The 25,754-nt window shown below is 37.3% G+C and overlaps 1 protein-coding gene across 4 annotated transcripts in view; it reads right to left on the bottom strand.

Moving 5' to 3' along the window:
• LOC121433232 (xin actin-binding repeat-containing protein 2-like) overlaps window positions 1–25,754 on the bottom strand; it is a 74,924-nt gene that overhangs the window by 25,390 nt on the left and 23,780 nt on the right. For all 4 annotated transcript variants that reach the window (XM_041631585.1, XM_041631588.1, XM_041631584.1 and 1 more), the window contains 2 exons: window positions 20,975–21,123; window positions 15,745–15,882 (listed from right to left, as the gene is read on the bottom strand). In XM_041631585.1, coding sequence (XP_041487519.1) covers window positions 15,745–15,882; window positions 20,975–21,031 — 195 coding nt within the window. In that variant the 5' untranslated portion in view covers window positions 21,032–21,123. The remainder of the gene's footprint in view (window positions 1–15,744; window positions 15,883–20,974; window positions 21,124–25,754) is intronic.

Genomic DNA, 25,754 nt, shown 5'->3' with positions numbered 1-25,754 from the left:
GAAAAGACATTGCTAATTTTTACCAACAAAAATGCATATTCATTCTAAGGCTACAGGAGAAGAAAAAAACGAGTCTTTTAATGCTGACTCACTATTATTATGAACTTAGACATCTCTATGCTAGAATGAAAATGAATGAAGAGAAACTGGCAGAATCATGGCCAACTGCCTCTCACAGTGAAGAAATAGCTCATGCTTGACATCAGGGGAGACATTTTACCAACAACTAATCTTATTTGCAGCGAAAGTAGAAGGGACCATAGTGTGTTAACTTATCTGCATTTCTGTCAAACAGACATAAATGTTATATAAAAACATGGCTGTTATTCTGTGGGCTCAAGATTGATACGGCAAGTCACTCTTTCCATTCAGGTCTGAGTTTAATAAACCTATGTTTCAGTCAGCCATTTTTCTTGACTTGCCTATGTTCAAAATAATATGTTTCCTTTACTGTTTCTTTTTTAAATGTTTTAAAAACATATGCTAAAATCATAATCTGCAACTGACATACACTTGTTGGGTTAATGATTTAATATCTTTCATATTCACTATGTTCTTTGAAGGCATGGCTCAGTTTTCTTCTCTTTTAAAGGACTTCTGACTGCTCTTCATAAGGTTAGATATTCTTGATTCTCTGTTGTTTTTATTCCCTCAACTGAATGCTTACATCTTTGTTATTTAGGTATTATACAGCCCAGCTATAGTTAACAGGCACAGTTGGTATTAATGTATATAACATTAACATATGAATAGTTTACAAAGTCTACTCAGAGAAAGGGTGCTTGATTTGAGTGATCAGAATGCTTACAGGATAATGTGGGCAGTGCAGTAGTAAGGTGAAAGGCAGCAAGCATCATGAGAGGGAAAACAAGCTGGACCAAGAAGCAATAAATACATAAACAAGAAATAAACAGAGGCAAAGAATCTTCAATCCAAGAAGACACACTTTCAACTACCTTTGAAAAACAAGCTAACGATTATGAGAAAACTAGTTCTTGTTCATCTTCTTAGTGAGCTTGCTTTTACTCACAAGGCTGATGAATCTTACATGCTGACAAGCACCACATATAAACAGCATTAGAAGGCATTGAGCAAAATTATTGTGGCATGAAGGCAAGGTTGTGATAGTTTTAATAATAAAAATTGCTTTGTTTAATTTTAAATTTTTGAGAATTACAGAAAAACAAGTATTATGGCAGTTGTAAGTTCTGATTCTTTGTGTGACTCAATATACTCAGAACCAAAATTTTACTTGTTCTAGTAATAATCATGCTTAAAATTATGAGAACCTACAGCAAAACTCTCATATCACAAGGGACTATGTATGCATCTATCTATTATCTATCTGTCTATCTATGTATCTATTATCAATCATCTATCTCTATCTATCTATCTATCTATCTATCTATCTATCTATCTATCTATCTCTCAAACTATTTATCTATTGGTCATCTATCTATTATCCATATTTAACTATCTATAATCTATATATCTTGATCAGTCTTACTTCTCTATAGATATTTGATTTATCTCTATATATGCAATATATTTATATTTATGAGATAATATGTTTCAACTTTAAACAAAATACTAAATACATAGAAATGTGTGTGTGATTAAGCTTATTGCAAGAACCTGGAAATGACTGTCATCCAGTTAATTTTAACTCTTTCATTAAATTGGATTTGGTTCTATATAAATATGATATCAACAGTAATTTTAAATAAATGATGCTTAGTTTAAAAGTGGAAAATAGGGTTGTCATTCTCAGATTAGATTCTAAACACTCATTGCTGAGACACCACTGTCCTTTTCTTTAAGCATTTTATTTATAGAACCATGAAGCCTGAATCTAAAAGGGTTGAAGATTCATAAAAGCAGCATATCAAATATGTACTCTCAACTGGGTCATCAAGCATATTAGTTACATAAATAACAATATTTATTTGTCAAATGGAAAAAGCAGCTTACTATAAACATTCAACTTACAATAAATAAAAGATTCTCTCTAGAGATTTTATGTAGAAATATGTTAAGATATATGCATATATAATATTTCAGTTCCACATAAACTGAAACACCTTACAATCAAAGGGAAAATAGGGTTATCAATAATAGTTCAGCAAAGAGAAAGTGGCCCAAACTGTAAAAATGGTAAAATTATCTATTAAAAATTTAAAAAACCAAAATATTCCAAGAAAAAGACAGCCAGAGGCAAGAGTTTTTCCTATATTAATTAACAAAAAAAACAAGATGGAAGAATCTAAGCCTTGCTCTTAACTTACTTAGGCACAAGCTAGCTAAATCTTTGTAAGTGCCTCTTCAGCTAGAGCTCTCTCTTCAGACCTATTTAACCCCGCAGAATCTGAACTGTTTTAATCCTTCAACTTATTCTATCCCATTCTAACCTTAACATCACTTATATCAATCATTTACAGGCATAATAGTCTTTCTAGAAAGCATATCTATTTATCTTAAGTCCCTGTTAAAATTTCAGAGGTCCTTGGTGGCTTGAGAATAAGTTGACAAATGTTTAACATATTATTTTTCATTAATAGTTTCCATTTCGTTTGTGCCTCCAGCATCAAGCTTATGCCGTTCTTTGTCGTATTTACACACGCACAGTTCCCTCCTGCATGAGTTTTCCCTCAGCTTAAATTCACTCTGAGTTTCTGCTGACGCCAGCTTGTGCCCTCAGGTGCCGTTGACCTTTGGTTGCTTAAGTTTGTGCAAGCCCAGAAACAAAAGAAAAATCAAGTATCATGAGCACCTCTTTCCTCTAGTGGAGAAATAGTGAGTTTAAGGGGTTTCTTTAAGAGAGATGGGCAAATTGTACATGTTGTAGGCTTCCAAGCCAACATCATCTTTTAGACATGGAAATAATCTCTAAAGACATGGTCAGAGGGTGGCCACGTGACCAGCTAGTCAGGGGCCTCTTGTTCCTTTTTCTTGAATTGCTACACAATGAACAGCCAGCTCACAGTAAAAAAAAAAAAAAAAAAAAAAAAAAAGTATAAATCTACAGATAAATCTACAGACTGATTTCTACCCTTTTTAAAAAATAAGTCTTTGTAGTATGACTTTTATCTTGACTATAAACAATATTAAGAATTTTGCCGGGCGGTAGTGGCACACGTCTTTAATCCAAGTACTCAGGAGACAGAGGTAGGCAGATGTCTGTGAGTTTGTGACCAGCCTGGTCTACAAGAGCTAGTTCCAGGACAGGCTCCAAAGCTACAGAGAAATCCTGTCTCAAAAAACCTTTCAAACATTTAGGTTTTATCACTCATAAACCTACCACTTTCAAGTGGATCTGACTGATGGTGTAAACAAAAAGGAGTTTAGTAAAGAGACACTAGATGATAGGAGTGTGTCGTGCATCTCAAGACTCTCTAGAAAAGCAGGAATAAGTCTGTATACATTGTCTATATACATTAACGAGTACCGTTGTCATACCTTATGGTGATGGATCCTGCATCTTGCATCATTAACTTTCCAGCCATTCCACAGCTGGAGGCCTGATCGATGCAGTAGAATTCACAGATACAGATCCAGGGTTCCAGAAAGTCTAGTGAAGGTGTGATATTTGCAGTGTCTCCTAGTACTGACAGGTTCTGCTTCATTGAGAAGCAAAATTGAAGGAACTTTGGGTATTTAAATATGTGATCATTCATTTCTCTTGCTAAAAAATATTAATCATGATTTCTGAAGTATTCTTAACCAACTGGAAAGTAGTGAAAACCAAAATGGGATTCGTGGCTTTCACTATTGACATCAGACAACACAGCAGAAAGAACTACTCAGGTCTTTGAGGGAGTCGATTTGAGGGAGGCTTATTTATTTTAAATAAGTTTTACATAATTTTATAAGAACTGTATGCAGACTTTGACAGCACAACTTGCCTGATAAAAATGTCATTAAGAGTTCCTCCTACACAAACCTGACATATTCTCCTTCTGAGTCTGCAAGGCCATGAGTCTTTTTGCTGGGTCAAAAGACATTTTTAATCTTTGTATAAAATCCAAACAAGAAAGATGAAGGAGAAAATAGATTTGGTTTTCATGTAAGTAGCCTAGTTTGTCTGTGCAAACAAAGCATATCATTGTAAATACTAATTATAGTTAAAGATAAATTAGGTTGATCACTTGGGTTTTCTTTCAAATAAAGAACAATCCAAATGTGGTTGGACATCATTGTCCACGTGGATATGTCTACTGGTGACCTCCAAGGAGAAATGAAAAAGCTGAGAGCGATAAACAGAAATGTTGGCTATTGCCTGCAGTTCATCGTCGTTGAAGTGAGAAATAAGGTAAAAAGTCATAAGTAATTGCAACCTCACATGGAATCCTTGTTACTAAGCTTATGAGGCAGAGGTTGTGGAAGCGCTGAAGAAAACAGGCCTACCTAAAGCCTTAAAGCATGTTGGAACATAACATTCAATACAGAAGGCCCAATATGCTGTATAATATCCAATTTCATGAAAATTCTAAATTGAAACACATTGATTACAAATAATTGTAACAAGTAAAAGGAGTTTAAAAAGAAATAAAATATGCAATTAAAAAAAAAGAAACTACAAAAGTAGCTGGGTGATGAGAAATACCTGATGTCTAAGTCAAGATAATCATGTGTTCGAGACCAGAATTAGCTATACAGTGTGACACAATCTAAAACACTTACTGGAAACCAAGCAGAAAAATCTGAGCATGCTATAAATATAGCACACTAAGCAGCAGCCCACTAAACTAATATTTTAATACTTAAATACAAAAATGAAGCACCCAATACGAATTTGCTATCTTCTTAAAATACAGAGTTGTTGTTACAATTTCTCATTATAGCTATCCCTGTGGAATAGTGACAAAAAAAAGAAAAAGACTACAGAGGGGAAAAAAACCTTAGTTGATAATTAAATAAGAAAATTAAGACTTAGATGCTTTTATAGTTTTTAAATAATAACATATAATTCCCTTGATAAAAGATTCATAAACAGAATGTCAAAATGTAAGAATGCCTCAGTGAGACCTGCACTATTTTTTCTGAATTCTTTGAAATGTTACAATTTCATATTGTAATTCATATGCTGAGGAAAAGGAATATGTTTTGGTCGCCACATCAGGATGCACTCAGATCTCTACAGGACACAGATATTTACCCCAGGGCAAGACATGCCAAGTGGACTTAACTTCTTTTTTGTTTGTATTGATTGAGTGGCTGGTGTATTTTATAACCTATTCTGTCAATAAGGAGGAAGAGGGCCCCATGTACTCATTGTTACTAACGAGATGGACAACTTGTTCTTGGCTTTAGGTAGATTGCTCAGGAGAGAAAGATAAAAGAAAATCCAAGAAAAGTCCATCGGAAGATAGAACCAAACTTTCTGTTCTGAAATGCTGAGATTTATGAAGAAACTAGGGAAATGAAAAATTTTCCAAGCACATTTCTGCAACAGCATTGTTCTAAGGACAGAACTAACGAGAGCCCCTCCCTTTGCTCAGGCCTTGTGTTCCCCCAGCTCGTTTCTAGCATGATAATTTCTTTGTAATTATGCAAATTAATAACTAAATGAACATCCAAAGAAAAGACAAGCTTGACTCAATCCAATCGGTTTCAAAGATCCACGAGGAAGGGTTTATTTTGAGAGCTATAGATGAAGAAGTTTATCAGAAGCAGCTAATAATATCCCCTGAACTCAAGCACAACAAACACCTATTTTTTTTTATGAAAGTAACCATGTGAAAAAAAAGCACATTTTGCGGATTTCAGTAAGTTCTACAAACAATGATTCTGTAATATGAATGTTTTCTTTTGTTGGTATGTTTCTTACAACATAGGCAAATGCAAGAACTGAAAATAGTGCAGCTTGCTATTCCATTAAAAAACTGAAAACACAGCAAATTTAGCTAGTATATTAGGAAACATAATTTATATACTTGAGAACTATTTTCAGTACAGTTAGATAAAACGTTAACCCATATTTTGAAGCTAGTCTGAGTTTTCTGATAGAAGAAACAATATAATACCATTTTAACTTTTCCTACATGTCCATTAGCTCTCATAAGACACATAAAATTCCCTTAAGTATTTCATATAATTATCAACTGGAAACACTGTTGAAATCATCTAGTGAAGTGTGGCAAGGCCATTCTGTTAGAATCTTTTGTCCTTAGGCATTGTGAAAATGTCTGTCTCCCTACTATCTTGGTAAAACGATTCTGAGTCACTTAACTTTAAAAGAGCAAAAGAAATAAATGTAAGAACGCCTGACTTCTGTAAATGAAACTGAAACCGTGTTCTGTAAGCACAAACTGGTTTGCAGGAAAAGCAGAGCTGCAATAACACTACGAAGTGGTGGTTCTGAAGCAGTAAGACTCCAATAATTTGGGCGAACACTCACTCCTACAAATTCTATTTGAAACAATGAACAAAATAAATTTCAGAAATAAAAACAAGCGTTTCAAGATTTTATTTTTTTATTTATTTTTTGCAGCACAGTTTTCTCAAGCCTATTTGTCCCGTCCACTGTACCCTACATATATTAACATTTCTAAGCCCCTTGAAGTCACCAAGATCCGTTCCTTTATCCTTCCTCCCCCTTTCTCTTTTTAAACAGTAGAGGGACTGGCACTGAGTGGGTGTTCATACAGATGGCACTATTTTACCAGGAAGATGGAGCTTCCATAAAAGACTCAGGCCAATGTTCTGCACAGTGCCGGTGGAGATGAGATTCCCTTTATAATGAGGTACTAGAACGTGCTGCAGTGTTCCCAGGAGGAGGGAGGAGACAGCCTCTCTGTGCTCCAGCAGGATTACTCATATACCAACAGGTTTCACCTCACAAAGCTGAAAGGCAAATTATGAGGGGACCGTGACCAAGCCTCAGCAGGCTGGTTGGTAGCAATTACCATCGGCTACCCTTGAGGACAGCAGAGGTTGCAAATCAACATGCAGAGTAATGTGGCTGATTTGAGCAGATCACGGAAGTCTGTCTTATCCTATTTTATGAGCACACCTTGCAACCCAGGGAAAGGTTACATATCGGCTTAGCCGTGTGAAGATCTAAAAGTCTACAGACACCTTTACATGCTCAGTTAATAAAACTTTACACTTATAATTAAAGTGCTGTGTCATTCACAAAATATTATTACTGATATAAAAATATCGAAGATTCGTATCCAAGGGACATTAAATGCACAGGTTATATAACATGGTGATTATTATTTTTTTTTACTACAGATGGAAATAATGAATTCATTAAATCCAAGTTTTAATCAATTAGTAGAACACCAGTTTGATGAACTAATGAATTAATTCATTACTTTGGGTTTTTGTTGTACTAGTTTAATTTAATACTTTAACATACCCTTAAATTATATCATACTAGTTAATGTATTTTAAAATTCTAATGCATAATCTAGAATCAAAAATATGCTATTTTCAATATAGTTTGTTACTAAGAAAAAATATTAACTGGGTTTTGGGCTTCTTGTAGATTGGCTGTTTGACTGTCTAATTAATGTTTTTACATTTAACTGTAGCTTCTTTAAAGCCTTGCTTTCTTCACCCTTTCACCTCGTGTTCTGTTCCTTGACCATAGCCAGCATCTCAAGGGAAAGGCCCAAAGGAGCAGAAAGGCACAGCTATTAGAAAGTAAGCCTCAGAAAAAGAGAGAGGGAGAGAAGGAGAAAGGAAAAGAGGGGCAGAGGGAGGAGGGGAAAGACAGAGAGGGAGGAGAGAGAAAGAAGGGTCGGTTTTGAAATAATCAATTTTGAGTTAGATATGTACCATGTTTGTTTTTACAGACTAGAATGACTCTAAGAAGGTCAGGCACGCTGCACAAGCCAAGAACCCAAGTGTTTGAGAAGTGTGTGGGGAAGGCAAAAGGATCCAGAGTTAAAGGCAGTCTCAGCTACATTGTGATTTCAAGGCCAGCCTGGACGCTATGAGACTTTGTTGTTCACAAACAACCAGATACATAGACAGACAAAGAATACTTCAGAGAGCTACATACATCCCAATCATTCATCTAACAACTAACTAGCTAACCAACTTACTAACTAACTAAATAAATAAATAAAATCAAACCAGCCCAGAGTGTCCATGGTATTCCACTATATAGGTCTACATGGAGATGGGTTTTGATGCCAAAATTTCTTATAGATGCTAAGTTCTTATAGTGTAGGTTTAGGTGTAAGATCAGGAAGTCTGTATGGCTAACTAGATGGCTTGATGCAGGGTAGAGGATTCCAGAAAAGCAATAACAGACACCACCACTATCCTCTACCACTGCATCTGGGATTCAAGCCAAGAAGTAGTGGGCAGGTTGTCCTCAGGTAGACCCCAAGACAGGCAAGGGAAAAATTGATGGTTTGTAGAGGATCTTAAGAGAGGCGACTCTGTCTTCCACCTGAGAAATAGAAATCTGAATCCGACTGCCTTTTGATTTGTGATTGGCTCCACACTGCTAGCAGAGGAAGTACAACAGTCAGTGAAAATGCTCCCCAACTTGAGCACAGGAGCTTCTCTTAGAATATAATTTCATGGGATCTAATTTGCATTAAAAATAATGCAGGATCCTATCATGCCCTATAGAGATACAAGAAGTTGGGAATGAGCAAGAAGAGGGCAGAGAGACTGGTGACAGCCAGCTGCAGCATGGTACAGCCAGAGAACCATGGACATAGACATTCAGGAGACTGGCCAACAGTTCTTAAAGCAGGAATAGCGGAAAAAAAACCAGTCAGTCATGAAGCATGTACCTACAGACGAACAATGGGGTTGAACTTGGCACTTTGACTTTCTAAACTGAAGAGAGCAGGGAAGAACTGTGGAGAACTGCAGTGGTCAACTAAGGGATAGTCACCAGCTGGGATGTCCACATAACCATCAGCCAACTGAAGTCTGCACAGAGCAGCTCCTGCAGATCAGGCCCCATGAGTGTTCCAGACGTGAACTGATGAGGCCACAGTGCACTGTTTGGTAAGCACTTGGTCTTCAGATTCTTATTCTGAGTCAGCGCTAAGTTAATCTTAGGTCACTTCAGCCAGAGACACAAAGGAAGAACTATAGAAGGTAGACAGGCCACAGGGCTGACTTTGGGAAAAAGCAACAACAAAGAGAGGATGATTTGTCATTAGTTTTAACTCTCAACCAAGCGAGTCTGTTACAGGCAGCCAGTATATGGTCCCTGTGTATGTGGCAGTGTCTCTGTTGGTTGTTCCAACTGCACAAACCATATTATACCACACGTTACTTTTATCCCCTTTCCACCCAACAAGTAAAATGTGCTGAGAAGTCATAACACAGAGAGCAGTAATTTTAGTATGCATAGAAATGGAAAACCAACCCCTTCAATCCATTCTCTTTTCTTCATTTCTTCAAGTAGTATAGCTTTGCTTTTTCTGCCTGGTTCAATTCGTACACTAACTAAATCATCTTTTCCTCATGCATCTTGCCACAATGCCATGAACAAAGGGGTCTCCAAAAGCCAACGCTAGCCTTCTCAATTGCTCCTACTTAAAAACCAAACTCCATTCATTGTGGCATCCCGGAGACAAGCCATGCCTGCACAAAAGGGCTTTATTCTTTCTCCTCTCCTCTGTGTTCTGCGAGGGTTGACACATCATCTTTTCTCTTTCTTAGATGAGGCTAAGCACTTTTCCTCAGAGGAAGAGCTGCTTACTATTCTAAATTTTAAAATGTGCACTCAGCAGTGTTTCTGACGATTCCAGAACAACACATGCCCAGAGCACATACAGGTATGCTCGTTTTAAGATAATTTCTAATTATTTCTGCAGCTCCTGAGAAACGGGTGTTACCTAGAGCTAAACAAAGAACTGACAAGAATGTTAAGTTGTAAATGAATCTTCAAGTCCTTCCACATACATAAAGATTTTAAAAACAACCTTTCTATGTGAGGAATTATTATCCTCATTAAAATGCCTAACATATACGAACGGGTCAGGTAATCTGGGTCTCCCTGTACCCCCTCCCCATCCTTTTCCTATCTCTCTCTATTCCTTTCTCTCCTCCTCTTGTTGTCTGCCTGTTAAGATATGGCAAGAAAAACCTTACTGGGTTCCATAACCTTGATGCTAGATACCAGCACCCTGAAATATGAGCCTCTACTTTTTGGATCATTATAAATGAACTAGTTTGTGGTATTATGTTTAGCAACACAATATAGAATAGAACAAGGTGGCTGACTCAGGGATTATAACCCAAGTTGTCTGACTTGGGAGCCAGGAGTACAACAGCACTTCAGACTGCTTTATTTTGAGTGCTATTATCTTCCGTTATTTTAAATAGTATATACAATTAAAATACAATACAAGACATTCTTGGCCATCACCTTTAGTTTCGATGGTGACCTGGGTCAAGGCAGAGTTGGTACTGTCAACATATGACCTTGAGAAATGATATATGTGGCATAAATTAAAGGTAATTTTAAAGCATGAGTAACTCTGCAATGTGCACATCCAACTGATAAAAATATATTTAGTTTGCTTAGAAATCATTGCAGGTCACCTTTATAGAATTGAAAACACTCAGATGTCATTTCTCATCTGTCACAAGCTGTCAGAAATGTTTTCTGTAGACCTAAAATTGTCCAGGGATCGCTCCAAAACCATGTAGTCTTCCAGGGTATGACTGTTTATATTTGCATTTGTGCAACAGCAGATGCGTGTAGAAAGTAGGTGCCTTCTCCCGGCACATCTGAAATGGCAGTAGAGAGAAGGGCAGATACTTTTAGCTCTTGCTGAGGTCCAGGGCAGCAGTTACAATGACAGGCCATTTCCTGGGTGCTCCACAGCACGGAGCATGTCGAAAATGTGTGGATCCCAACCTGTTCCTTCCCACTGAAGCCACAGAATGAAGTAAGAAACAGCAAGAAACCAAGCAACTCCCTAAAGGAAGAGGATTCTGGACTGCCCCAATTAGAGGCCTCCTCAGTGGTGCACAAAGAAGGCAGAAAGAAGGATGAGAAAATCCACTTTAAAAAACGAAGGAGAATGCTGAGCTTGAGAAGGGGGCACAGAGTGCTACACTGGTAGCTAGACTATGGGATCTGAGGATTCTTTGGGAGGGCTGGGCACACTCTAGACTAGGCTGCAGTGACATTAAATAACTCTGCGAGTATATAAAGTGGTCCCTGAGCTGTACCCATAGAGTGAGCGGATATTACAGCATGGAAATGATATGTTAGTGAGTTTCTAAATGAGGGAAACAGTTAAAAGAGGCTGAAAATCTCAAGAACACGTAGAAGCTGCGGACTGGTGCACAGGCATGAACATGGGGAGACAAAGGGGAGTTTCTTTCCCATTACATGCTCATTCCAGCAGCCGCTCCACAGTGAATTCTGAGGTCCTCATTTGAGGATGGAAGAACTGAATTTCTAAGATGTTCTTCCCAGAAGCTGTTGTAGTAAATGAAAAAAAAAATTTCCTTTAGGACTGCAGAGATGGCTCAGCAGTTAAGTGCACTGGCCACTTATAAGAAGAACCTGAATAGTTCCCAGAATCTACATAGTACCCACAACCATCTGTAACTCCAGTTACAGGGTATCTGATGTTCTTTTTTGACCCTGTAGGTGCTAGGCACACAAAATAAGCGCATGCACACACGCGCGCACTTACACATACACACACACACACACACACACGCAAAATACTCAAAGAAATAAATCTAAAACATTAAAATTAAAAATATCCCTTTAAGTGATATTTGCCTTTTATCAAGAAGGATCAATTACTTTTTCTAGTATAGAATGCTGAAGACTCACTTAATTAAAGTTTGATAGTATAAATCTGACATAAATAAGAAACAGGAAGTATTCTGAGTGCTCAATATCCCCAGACAGAGACAGATATCAATCATTCCTGCTAGAGTCAAAAATGTTTAATTGAAAGGCAAAATATATATGAGTGCTGTTAAAAACTAGTACTAATCAGTGGGGCAATCCAATCAAGATTATTTGTTTGTTTGTTTGTTTTTTAAGTAACAGTCTCATTACATAGCCCAGACTGGCAACTTGCATAGCAGACTTGACTAGTCTCAGACTTATGATCTTCCTGATCCCAACTCTATTCTTTTAAAAAGCCAAATTTGTCCTACCACAAATCCCTCTTCTCTCCGGGGCAAAGGCTGAATCCTTTCTCTAATATTTTTCCTGTGACTACTTCCCTGGGCAGCAGTGATGCTGCTGATATACAGAACCATATAGTATAACTAGTCCCACATATGAGATGAGGCAAAATCTTGTTTAACCACCATGACAACAATGAATGTTCCTATGCTTTCGTTCCCCTGTTTTGGTTGAAGGTAACACACAGACTCATAGGTTTGAACCCTTCATTCCTAGCAGGTGCTGCTATTTCGGGAGAGCTTGAAATCTCTGGTCTGTTGCCTGTGGTATGTAGCTAGCAGACCAAGGCTGCTGAGGGTCATAGAGGGCAGCTTATTGCTCATGTTTAATTCTGGTTCCAGTTCTGAACTGTCTGCTTCCTGATCTTCCACAATGAGGAGCAGCAATCTACTTGCCTTCTCCGCCTTAAGGGACTGAATCCCCTGAAACTGTGAGTCAAAATAAGACCCATTGTATGGGCTTTCTCTCTGGTGTTGTGGCACAGGGAAAACAAATAAGCATTTTCTTTCTAGCAAGTATAAATGAGTATAAGGGACTTCTAATTTCACAGATAGCTCAGTTTTCAAGCCTGCTTTCCTCCAATTGCTGATCTCCAAGACACACTGTTACCAAATAGCCAATTACCTTGAAAACAATGACTTCAATACATTAAAAAGGAAAGGGGCAGATTGGACTTAATTATTACAACTAATGAAAACATTACTAACAGTGACATTAAATATTGTCAGAAACCCAAGACAAATGTTCTTTCTCTTCACCCTAATTAAATTGGTTTCCAAATTAATATTAGTTACTGCATGTCATCAAATTAAATACATTTGGCCCAAGGAGGACAGAGCAGGAAGATAGATCTCAAATACTATCAATAAGCCAGAGGATTGCAAATGTTATCTGAGCTGACGATAGCTTATGTAAGGACAGAATTAACTACCCGTCTCGTGGCATGCATGTTGTCCTTTGTCTCTAGTGATGAAAGTACACATTTTTAGGATGCATTTAGATTGTTTCAAAAGTCTAAGTGGATATGAGAGACAGTTTTCCCTTTCCCCTCTAGAATCAAATTTGACATTTATCTCAGATTTCTAATCAAGATTTAAATTACAGTCTTTTCTTTTTTTAAAGGTAAAGGTGGCTTATTCTATTTTCTCATAGGATTCTATATTCAAGAGGCATTTGATGAATGCCGCTGACTAGTTTAATTTTACCTGTGATTGCTATATGATATAAAGTACGTTTTCGTAACTTGGATGTATTTATCCTCAGGGAATTGTCAGATATTATCCCCCTATCTGAAGATAGATAGAGAAACTGAAGCTTAAACAGATCACGGCAGCTCTGGGTCCAGATATTCTCTGTGTTGTTTTGTTGTTTTCATGTACTTCCGTGTTTCACAGTCATGAGGCATGTCTGTATGAAACTCACAAGGGCTCCTGTGTCTCCTTTAGTTTGGCTTTCACAGGATGTACTTTTCACTGATAGACATAGGGTGAGAACTTCTACTTGGTAAATAAAGAGCAGGTACTTAAGCCAGTCACACCAATTTATTTCTTTGTTCCATGATGAATGCATGTCCTCCATTCATAGGCAGGATGCTGAAGGTGGCTACTTATTTATTTACTCTAAGTGTGTGTGTGTGTGTGTGTGTGTGTGTGTGTGTGTGTGTGTGCTTGTTTGTAGGTCTGTTTACACGTGTGATCAAACAGTGTCTGTAGAAGCCAACAGAGGATGATGGATCTTTAGGAACTGGAAAGTAGGTGACTGTGAGTCATGGTGCAAACATGAGAGTGGCACTTACTCTTCGTCACTGAGTTGCTTTACCTCACGCCCTAGGCATTGCTTCAATCCTTATAAATATTAACGTACCTTTTGTAGATAAGCCCAGGAGCTAGGTTCCATTATAATCTTAAGGCACAGAGACGTTAAGGACCTTGCTATGTGTCACACAGATAACTAAAGGTGTAGACACTTGACCCCTGCCCTGCCGCTAATATCTGTGCCCCTGACTACTACAAAGAGGTCATGCTTTGCCAATCTTCCAGCTCCCAATAATTCATCTCCTGTGCAAACTTTTCTCCATATTTAATGATTAAAGAATTGTACAAGTCAACTCTGATAAACCAAAGGAGCCTAAATCCACTACTCATTCGTGAATGAAATTTGGGTGGACCATGGATTTATTTTATGCTTCCAGATGTGAGTACAACTTCACAGTCATGTAGATAATGAATATAATATTCATAATTAGATGAAATGAAAACATGGAGTTATTTGCTTAAAAGTTATTGCAAATTTCAGAGTGAAGTATACAAAGTACTAAACTAGGCCCTTCTAAGCATGGTAGGAAGGACTTATATAACTGCAAAAATGTGGATACCAAAGAAGGATGCTCTAGGCCTATACCATTCAACAGGTGAGTCTCAGAGCTCGAACTGAACTCTGATTTGCAAATCCCAAAACTTACGTTCTGACAACCTGTAACACAGTTTTCCTAATGGAAATGTGTCTACAAACATATTCTTGCTTCTGTGAGGAATCGGTTACTTAAGTTATGAACATAATTATATTTTATATTTTTGACAAATTTCAGTTAAACTTCCCAATGACGCTTGAATCACTCGTTTCCTTCTGTTCCAGCAGCTAGATGAGATCACAGATAGGTCGTGTCTTGCTCTCTTGCTTGCATTATATGCCTGTATGCATCATTAGAATTACCGCAGTAGGTGTATTTAGCTAACTGTATTATACCTTTCCACTCTCCAGACAAAACTAGAACAAGATAACTATTGTTCAGGTATTAAACTTTTAATTATTGCACCTGATTCCTTAACTACTTCCTTGCCACACACAGCACCTGACTGTTTCATATTTATAAAATTTATTTAGCTCTGCATTTTTTTCTGAGTTTTTTTTAAACAAAACACACCCACTTTATTTGCTATTGCAAAATTTCACCTCCCAGTTACTTCCTTTCTGTGGAAAACACAGGCTCAAAGTACAGCTGTTTACAGTTGTGAACTTTCTGCATGCTGAACTGTCTGATGGGTTTTTACATTTAAAAATCATTATATCTCACGAAAATATTTGATGATATATGATTCTGAAGTAGTGAAACAGAAAAGTTTTATAAAACAAAAGTCATATTATGTGGTTTTATGTAACATCTGGATTCTACTGCTTGATGTTTCATGATATTTTTAAAAGAAAACAAAATAAAACTCCCACAACAAACACTGAATAATGCTTCATATTTCAACTGTGCAAACGACCAACAGATAGTTTATCATGAATCACAACCTAGAAGCAGAAGCTCAGTGCCAACGTTGCCCTCAGCATTTCTGTTTACTTGTTGACTAAGTTACACTATTTAACTTTCACTTACGTTTGAAACATAAAAACACTGAAAGAGAATACTCCAGCATGGCTCACATGGCAAAATGTTTCAACTGAGTAAACGAACACATCAATACGCTTAGATGATTTTCTGAATGATCACGTGAAAATGAGAAATGGGGATAATTCTACCACCAGAGAAGGAGTGTTTCTACACTGGTGAGAGCAAATTCACCCCTAAATTCACCCATCTCGCACAGCGGCAGTACCTGCTCAGATCTGCTCTGGTGATGGTCTTGATACTCAGAAAAGGCGTTCCTGGTTGAAGTCATTTCATCCTTTTCAAATTGTTTCTTCATCTTGGCCAAGCCACCTGGCACTGTGCATACTTCAGATTCTTCCATGACCTACAGTGATTTAAGAGGACAACAGTTCAGTTTCATCTGTGTAGACGGTATGCTCAGGCTATTTTTGCATTACAGATGACAATTATTGATGGGTGGAACCCAAAAGAGATATTAACGTAAACTGATTGTGACAGCCTTCCTTTGAAACTAAATTGTTCAGTTGTTTTGCTATCTACCAGTTTTATACAATGCATCTTCAAAACACTGAGCAATATTACCCTGTTTCAGATAAAGTTTTATGTCTATATTAGGCTGAACACTGTGTTCCTCTAATAATATGACTTGTGGGGATGAGAATAATTAAATTAACTGTAACTCAAAGTAAAGCTGTCATTAAAATCTCCAACATCTGTACAGGCAACAGACACAATATCAAGAATGATTATTCAAAATTTTTAATAACACTAAGTTTTATTTCAATTATCTTGGATGAACGAAATAAAGTGCCTTATGTAAGTGAGTTAAAACTATCAGTAAAAACTGAAGCTTCCAGAGGTAGAACGCTAGGTGAGTTTTGCATACATTATATTTCCCTCAGTTCACTCCTGTTATGAGCTATGGTCACCAATTATCTACATTTTAATCGAAAGAACCTAAGATTTAGAGAAGTGAAACAGCTTATGGTCTTTAATGCAGGACATTAAATGAAGGCATTAAATCCGATCACACCTGTCTGTCTCAATCATAGCCTCAATGAATAGACAAAAAAACCCAGCTACTTTTCACTAGAGCTGGCACATCTCAATTTGGCTTTGAGCACTGGCCTGTCAGAACCAAGTATCATAAATAGAGGGTTTGAATAGAAGGGCATATTTTTAGATGAGAAAACTGATCTCTGTCCATAGCCAGGAAAACAACTTGCAGGGTACCAAGGAGCCCTGTCAGATTATAGGACTCACAGGGAAGTGCCTAAGAGCCTAGGGCTTTCGTTTTGATGAATCAACAACTTCCATAGCCCAGCAGGCACTCAAGCCTAGATGGGATGCCAAGTGACAGGCAACCTGACCCCGTATAAGCCCTTTGCCTGGGAAGTTTCTGGTTCTACATGAGAGAGGATGGGGATTCAGTGACATTTCCAACTACAGCAGGATTTCTGAGGTATGGTCCGGTGCTGACATAAATAGCCCTGGGAGCCTAGGACTGTATAAATCACAGGAGGCCTGACAGATAGTTTCATGTCCTGCTTACTCTGAATATCCAGGGTCCTGGCATCTTTACCCAAAACTCTTGAAAGTTTGTGAGAAATCCATCTATCTCAGGCACTGATGTGGAAGTGCTGGTATCTGAACTCTTGAAGAGTTCTATGAATTCCTGTCAGACCCTGGAGAAGTTGTATTACCATAACAACTTTTCTCTGGCTTCATACTTTCTTGGTCATTTCAGAATTGCTCAATGGGAAGGGAAATGTTTGTATCCTTCTATGTATTCCATGTTAAGACCAGGAGAAAGTAGGAGATCAATTTTGCAATATAAGAGAGTAAAGAAACAGAAATATGAGTTTAGGCCACAATAATTCTTTTAAACCCATCTACCAAGAATTTGAAAGTGGCCTCCTTAAACAGATCGTATTGCAATTAAAATATAAGTTTAATTATTATCAAGAACCTTATTATTTAAAAAGTATAAACAATTCAAAATCATACACAAATTAATTATTTTAGTCTTAGTATTTATGTCAAAAACTGGGAATTCTTTAAAGGAGCATCAGTTCTCAGCCTGCTTCTTACCTACCACGTGGATTAAAATATGGCTATACCCATCCCTTTCCTTTGACATCTACTTTGGAAGCAAACACACACACAAGTGCAAAGAGCTGCTGAGTTTTCATAACCTTGCAAACATTACTACCCCTACTTTGTTGTTGTTAGTATGACGTCAGATAGATTTCCCTGAAGGAGGATAATAATGGTGCTAACGTTACCTGGAACTAACTAGTCGTGTAGAGGAAGAACTACCTGGGTGAGACTGCAGGATTTACAGGTTTGGTTCCTATCTGGAGTGACAGCTACCTAAAGAATCATTCCAGTGGCCTCACTTTATTTAGTGCGCTGCTCTGAATACTCCAACTCATCTGTATTACTTTTAATACCTCATAACTTAGATTTGGCCTTCGAAATAAAACTGGGAATGTAATGGATACGCCGATAATTATGAGTTAATTTAAATTCTCAATACTTAAACCTAGGTAAATATATTACACAATGGCCAACTTAAGATGTAAGGCCTCATCAATGAAAAAGAATAGTTTTGGGGTACTAGGACTAAAAGGAAACAGCCGAATTTGGGAAGATGGACAAACAGTGATTGTAATCCCAGATTTTATAAAAACCTAAGTTAAAGTTCCTGAAGCTTCTATTTCATACACTGGACATGGAAATAAGTCTTTATTTTATTTTATTTTATTTTATTTTATTTTTACAGATTTATGGTGTGTGCTAATAAGATAAAGAGAATAAAGCTGCCCTGGAGAACCTGACATTTGATTTGTTGCTAGGTACACATGATGTCATTCTCTCTTCTAGGCTGTCTGCAGACTGCTGCTGTTCCGTGGGCATGGTGTGCCCCTTGAGCCGCCAATGCCAGCTGGCAGCTAACACAACGGTAAACAGTGGGTCACTGTTAGCTGTGCGAGCTCATTGGACTTAGCTAGGGCTGAATCTGTGAATTCTAGATTTTTCACCTACAGTGTTGGTGTCAACTGTGTAGAGAAAGAGTCACAAGTAATCTTATCGGGCTAAGTGATGAAGCACTTGATGGCACCAACAAATAAGACCTTTATTCTACTTTGTTTGTCTCTATTTACAAGGACTTTTTGAGCCTATAAATGTTCTTCTTCATTGTAATATTTTCTTTATCATAATATTTGAGATCCATTGAAGTTTGAGGGATGAAACAATCTCTTGTAATAAAATAGAACTTTAAATATAATTAAGAGAGCATTGACCTCATGGATCTAGGAATTTAAATTCATAATTGTATAATCATTTGCATATAATTTTCACTAAAGTTTTGGACTACAATTTGGGCAGAAATAAAATCAATTATTATATTCCTTTATGCAGAAAATTTCCATATCTATTATTGAACAGAATTATTTAATTTACCCATGTCCATTTTAGTTATGCACACAATAACCTCCAAAAGCAAGACAGTATAGTCCATGGGCAATTAATCAGACCCAACAGCAGCTAATTCTTCACTACCCATGAATTGGGGCAGAAGTCCTTTCAGCTTCCAGTGAGAGCTGACTTGTAGGCAGGGCTTGGTATTTCCACCTCATTTCTGATCACTATGGTAAGAGCCTTGGGTGTACATGAACCATCAGAAGTGATTCTGGTTCATAGAACAGTGGTTGAAAACAGTAACCAAACATGAAAATGATTGAAATACACTTCCTTTCCACTAAATCCTTGATAGGGAGGCTTTTCAACAAGAAAGAGTTTCTCATCATAAAGAGTTTTTCTTTTTTTTTAAGGTCAAAGGATATTTTTCTTCATAGCATTTCATATTTTGCCCCTTTGCAGGTACAACGAGGAACAGTGAGCAGTAGTTAATACATCACCTCATACGAGTATACTAGGGCAATGTTGTTATTCCTAACAGCTAGATAATGGGGGAGGGGAGGTAGAATAATTGTAGCAGAAGTCAATAAATCACAAAATGTTAAGGCTAGAGGAGGATGAGTCAGTGGCTAAACAGAGTTAATATCTTTATAGGCCATTGCTAATAATTAGAATTTCTTTTGTATTGCAAATCGGCTGTCTCCCCATTTTTAGCATCTTTTTAGCACCATGGAAGTATAGATCATACCATGATACCAATCTGTTTTATAACATATTATCCAATTAAGAAAAAAAGATCTAAATCTCCCTAAGTAAAACCATTGTTTACTAAGTAGCAAGTATTTAATGAGGCATTTTCTCATCTTAGAAACTATCTGATAGCTTCCAATTTTTTTCTAGGATTTTATACATTTCCATGTTTACTGCTTCCCTTGTAATCTAGACTAATGTGTAGTGTTGTTCTTAAACAATCCAGCAGGGGGTGCTCACTAGGAAGACTATCAGAAAGTGCCCTGTGGAGCTGATACTGTGGGTTATGGAAGTGATGGAGTTACTTAAGTCACTTCTACACACCCATTCCAAATCTATGCAGTATCTAAAATGTATTTTAATGACTATGAAGAAACTTAAATGTCATCTGCAATTTCAGGGCTGTTAATGAGTTTGGCACAGGCAGCCCTGTCTCTAAATAATGTGTAAATGTTGAGTAGCTATTTTTAAATCCTACCTTTGGGAACCTCTCTCTTTCTGCCTCACTCAATGTCTCCCCCTCTCGTACACACACTTCATGGCTAATTTGGGGATTATATTTATAAAAGAATATCCTCATATTTCAGTAAGCTGAAGGGCACAGAATACAGAATCCAACCAATTCTTTTGAACATCACTTTATTATGGGTTGGCTCTAAAATTGGTGGTCTTTCTGAATCTCAGAGTTTCCCACAATCATAATTGGTTTAGTAAAGAGCCTGCATTGATAATCTCTCTCATTTCGATGTTGATTAAGCCTCTCCTAATGGATTCATTGCATACAGAGAAAAGCAAAAGAAATTACACTGCAAGAGAATTTCAATGAATGATACACAAGACGGAGGAGGGAAGCATAGAAGCCCACATTATTAAAATTTGAAATTAATTCTCAACCTTCCTGAGGAGAATAGCTATAGGTTAAGTGGTAATGATGACAATAATAACACATTTTTGCAGTGCCTCTTGGCTTCCACATAAATTATCTCCCCGGTTCTTCCCCAACACCCTGTGTGGTAGACAGCTATTCCTATTCCTCACTGTAGGAAACTGGAGCTCGGGGAGGGGTCAAGAGAATAGTTCAAGTTCATTCAACCACCAAAAGGCGCACCTACACTTCATCAGGCCAGAGTTAGATTCACATTATTTATTTTTTTATTCTTTGGTTCTTCTGTAAGAAATATCTTAATGCGTAGTACTCTTATTGTTTTTCAAAAGTAAAGGAGAAGTATGTACAGACAGCATGCATATCTCCTCACGCAAAGTTCTGCAGAGTTGCTTACGTTAGCAGAGAAGCTGCGGGTGTCACCCCTGGAGACAGCTGCCTGGTATCTTGCCATCCGCTCCTTCAGAGAGAGCGCCTCGAGGAGCTCCGACTCGCCCTCACTCCCAGCAGTACTGGCTTCTCCGGGCTTTGTAAGGTTGAAGGTCACTGAAAACAAATGTAGCATTTTTCAGACGGGTGTTAACTTGAGAAGAAAACAGCATCAAGTTATGACCAGCGAGGGCTTCTAATGTACTTGGTCTGCAAAGCAACGCAACACTTTCAGGGTTTCTCCAAGCTTCCGGGGAAAGCTAGAAAATGTCCATACAGGAGAATATTCTCATAGAACTATTATTGCCCATTCCTCCTTTCTGAAGTTAGGATGATGAGAAATAATGATTTATTAATAGAGACATAATCTAAATAATTAACATTCTCCAAGCATTATATGCCGAATTTATGTTAAATATTGTATAAACATCTCATTGGCTTCTCTAACAACTTTGTGGGCAGATGCTATTTCCTAAGGCTTACGTGGGCAGAAAAAGAAGCACATAGTAGCTAAAACAGCAACAGAAAACTTCCCCAGAATCACATAATTCCTAAGGTGCAGGTTTGAGTACAGTTGGATTAAATATTGAGCAAGTGAAACTTGTTCTCTGTATCATTTCTTATGCCTCAACACTGAAGAAGGTATATGTAGCCAAAATCTACAGAAGACTGTAGATTCTGACTTTTATTTGCAAAGGCAGATGCCACATAAGAAAGAGCAATAATATCATTAGAAGCAGCTCTGTCTGTCACCCATGTCACAGAGTTTGGTATTTTTTTTCCATTAAATCATCTACCCGGCACAGAAGTTTTTAGCCGCACACCTGGTACCAGACCAAAAGACTGACTGCAAGTCTACAGATGATGGTAACTGGAAGCAGGAGGATCTTAGGGACTCTGAGCCAATCTAAGCACATCCTTAGCCATAAGACAGCATGCACTGCAGTATTACCTTTCAGTGAAAGGAACATGAGGACTCTGTGGTTTTACTATTCACTCTAAGATGGTGTGTGTGTATGTATGCTTGTGTGTGTGCGTGCGTGCATGCATTTATGTGTGTGTGTGTGTGTGTGCCTGAATGAGTGAATGTGTTTTACCCCTTAAGTATGTACCCCATACTTCTTACTCTAAGGACTTATAGCTTCTGGAACAAAGAAGGCACAACTCTTTGATGTATTTTATCATATTTGTATTTGCTGTATATAGGACAAGAGAACAAGCTAGACGTGTCTCTTGATGAAGAGAAAATTCCAAACATTTAGACATACCCTCTTCAGAAGCCTTATAATATGTATTAACATCACAAATAACGTCTTAGAAGTTTTCTGTCTATGTGCCTTAGAGGTAATTCATTGTGCAGATAAGTTAAGTTATATCCAAAAAAGGAGGTTGGATCCCTTGTTGTTTCCTATGCTAAGGGCATTACTATGCTTAGAATCCATCACACTCTAAGTACGCAGTTTCTTAAGTTTATTGCTTATACAAATGCCATTGCCAATTCATTAAACCTTTATTAAATTCATTAATTCTTTATGTAGCATGATAAACCACGTAAAAAGAAATAACATACAGAGAATTACTTTGAAAGAAAATTAAATATTAAAAAATACAATCTGTCACAAAGACAAGTTTCAGATACCAAATGCAAAAATGCCTTTCTTTAAGTGTTCAATTTGTCTTTAAAAAAAGATGTGTATGATCATTTTTGAGATATAACTCATTCTATAATACATAAAATTCAAGCTATTATGTCTATTCTTGTTTATTACCTCCCAAAACATCATACAACTAGAGGTTATATACATACTTTTCTTCTACAACTTTAAAAAAAAATCGATCAATTTATAATTTTTTTCCCACATGACAGAAATTCATTATACTTTTCTGAGTTTCTCTTTTTACAGGGAGTTAATGTTTGAGGCAGTTTTCAAAGTACACTGGTGCTATATGTATGTTCTGAGAATTCTTGACCAACTATTCACGTCTGCACAATCAATCAAAGATGATTGTGGATATACCAGTCTGTGTTTCTCGGAGGATATACAATCATGAATCTCACTGGCCAGACACTAACTATAACAAGAGGCAGAGAATAAGATTTTTATAACCTGCATCCTCCTTCTTTCACAAGTATGTTCTCAAAGAAAGAGTACTTAATACTATTCACTGACTCCCATCAATAAGAATAAAGAAAGGGTCATTCACACATTCAGTATGAACTATCCTAGTATGAACTACCCATTTAGAAAGTTTCCAATTTAGAAATGGTTTATACAAGTTACATATTAACATAAAAATGAAAAGTGATGGGCATGCCTCATCAATTATCTTAAAATATTAAATGTTGTAAATTCAGCCCGAATATCTGTATACAGTATCAATGTGAAATAAAGGCCAGCATACTGATACATAAATCCAGGGTCAGTGTGCGACTACTAAATGCTGCCAGAACCATAAAAATATCCGCACATAAAATGCCCAATGTGGCTGGGTTCATAGGGACAAGTGCTTTGTCACTATCTCATTTATTAAGCCAGATCTTCTGTCGGCATGTTTTCTAAATGTAAATATTTCTCATTGCTTTTGAAATATGGGAGGCACATTTCCAGACTGTAGCTCTGGAAAAAGTCTTATTAAAAGGATGACTGGATAATTAAAAATTAGATTCTATGGGTTGAAATACAAGCATTAGACATTAGACACTTTAAAACTTATTTATTTACATATAGCTTAAATGTATGTGAGCCGGGTGGTGGTGGTGCACACCTTTAATCCCAACACTTGGGAGGCAGAGGCAGGCAGATCTCTGTGAGTTCGAGGCCAGCCTGGTCTACAAGAGCTAGTTCCAGGACAGGAACCAAAAGCTACGGAGAAACCCTGTCTCGAAAATGAAAAAAAAAAAAAAAGCTTAAATGTATGTGAATCACGCTTTTTTCCTTTGCCTACTAAACATGGACTATGTGAAACTTCATAATACATTGAAATGTCACAATGACACCCATTATTGTATACAATCAATATCAGCCAAGCCAAATTCTCAGCAAAGATCAAGGTGAAATCAACAGACAAGAGAACTTCAAGGTTAGAGAAACACAGCAGAAACATTAAGGTACTATAGGAGGCCATGGATTAAAGCTAGTGACATGTAAGCAACAGCATGAAAGCAGAGGGCAGACACAGAGAACACAGAAAATCGAAGTCGTCCACATCACATGGTAAGACATAATAGAAAAATACATGGTTGAAAATGAAATTTTAACGTAAATGAAAATAGTTACCATGACTCAGATGTGACCTCAATCAAATACCATACCATACCATACCAATTTATTGGTAAAAAATTATGAACATTTCAAGTTTAAGATACAATCAGAGTTATCCAGACATATGAAGAGGTTCTATGATGAAAGAACAATATTCAGACACCATTTGATATTCCTTTTATACACTGAACATTGTGAGGAAGTATATAACCAGGTACTGGTTAATCAAAATGCAGTTATGTGACCAGAGTCTATGTGAGTCTAAAATGATAACCATGAGGAAAAGAGTAAAAGCATCTGTATTAACCATAAAACAATGGCAGCCAATGATGGAGGAAGGTCATTGGTTAAAAAATAAAGAAACTGCTTGGCTGGCCCTCATAGGGTAAAACATAGGTGGGAGGACTAAACAGAACAGAATGCTGGGAGGAAGAGGAAGTGAGCTCAGAGATGCCATGCTCCCCTCTCCTGGGCAGACGCGATAGCTCTGCTCTCTGAAGCAGACACCATCAAGCTCCGGCCCAGGATGGACGTAGGCTAGAATCTTCCCGGTAAGAGTACCTCGGTGCTACACACTTTATTAGAAATGGGCTAGTCCAGGTGCGAGAGTTAGCTGAGAAGAGGCTAGATATAATGGGCCAAGCAGTGTTTAAAAGAATACAGTGTCCATGTAATTATTTCCGGGCATACGCTAGTAGGCGGCCAGGGTGCTGGGGATGCAGCCCCGCAGCTACTACTACAAACCAATCAAAAACAAGAAAAGACTCTTAGGTAGTTCCTCCATGTGAAGATAGATTGATAAGAACAATTGTATTAGTCATTGAACTGATAACAGATTAAACTTTATATTGAAAGACAGGGATTAATAATAGACTCAGAAGAAATGGGCAATAAATCTAGTCATTTAGAAAGAAAATGTTGAACAAAATATATTAAATTTTAATAAAGAAAATCTTTCTAAGATATATTCTTGACAGGCAAAATCCCCAGGGAAAAAATTATACTGAATAAGATAGAGGGCCATTCTATGTGGATCTCCATGTGTTCAATATCACTGTACAGAAAGAAACACAAGATAACATCAGCAATAAGAAAATAAAAGAGACATTTTGGAATGGGTTCCTATAATTATCCCTTTTCATTTTGTCAGAGTTAAGTTACAAGTCAATGTTTTTAACAATGTAATTAATAAGGCTTACTTTACTACATCTACAAAGAACATAGGGTGTCTCATTATCCTCCAGTGTTTGCTCACCTCCTTAGATAAAAAACAAATATTTATAGTGCCAAATGATAGTGTGCTTATTCAAGCTGAGTTGAGAGCTTGCAGGAAGCATATATGTGATGTGCGGAGGCGTGGCTTTTTGGGGAGAGCATCGGAAACACCTGCTGTGCTATGTATGTGTGTGTGTGTGTGTGCGCGCGCGTGAGAGAGAGAGAGAGAGAGAGAGAGAGAGAGAGAGAGAGAGAGAGAGAGAAAGGCTG

Source organism: Microtus oregoni, unplaced genomic scaffold, assembly GCF_018167655.1.
Source record: "Microtus oregoni isolate MIOR12 unplaced genomic scaffold, Mior012 000037F_ref0000500, whole genome shotgun sequence".
NCBI classification, from domain to species: Eukaryota; Metazoa; Chordata; class Mammalia; order Rodentia; family Cricetidae; genus Microtus; species Microtus oregoni.
This window is presented reverse-complemented; position numbering and strand designations above follow the sequence as displayed.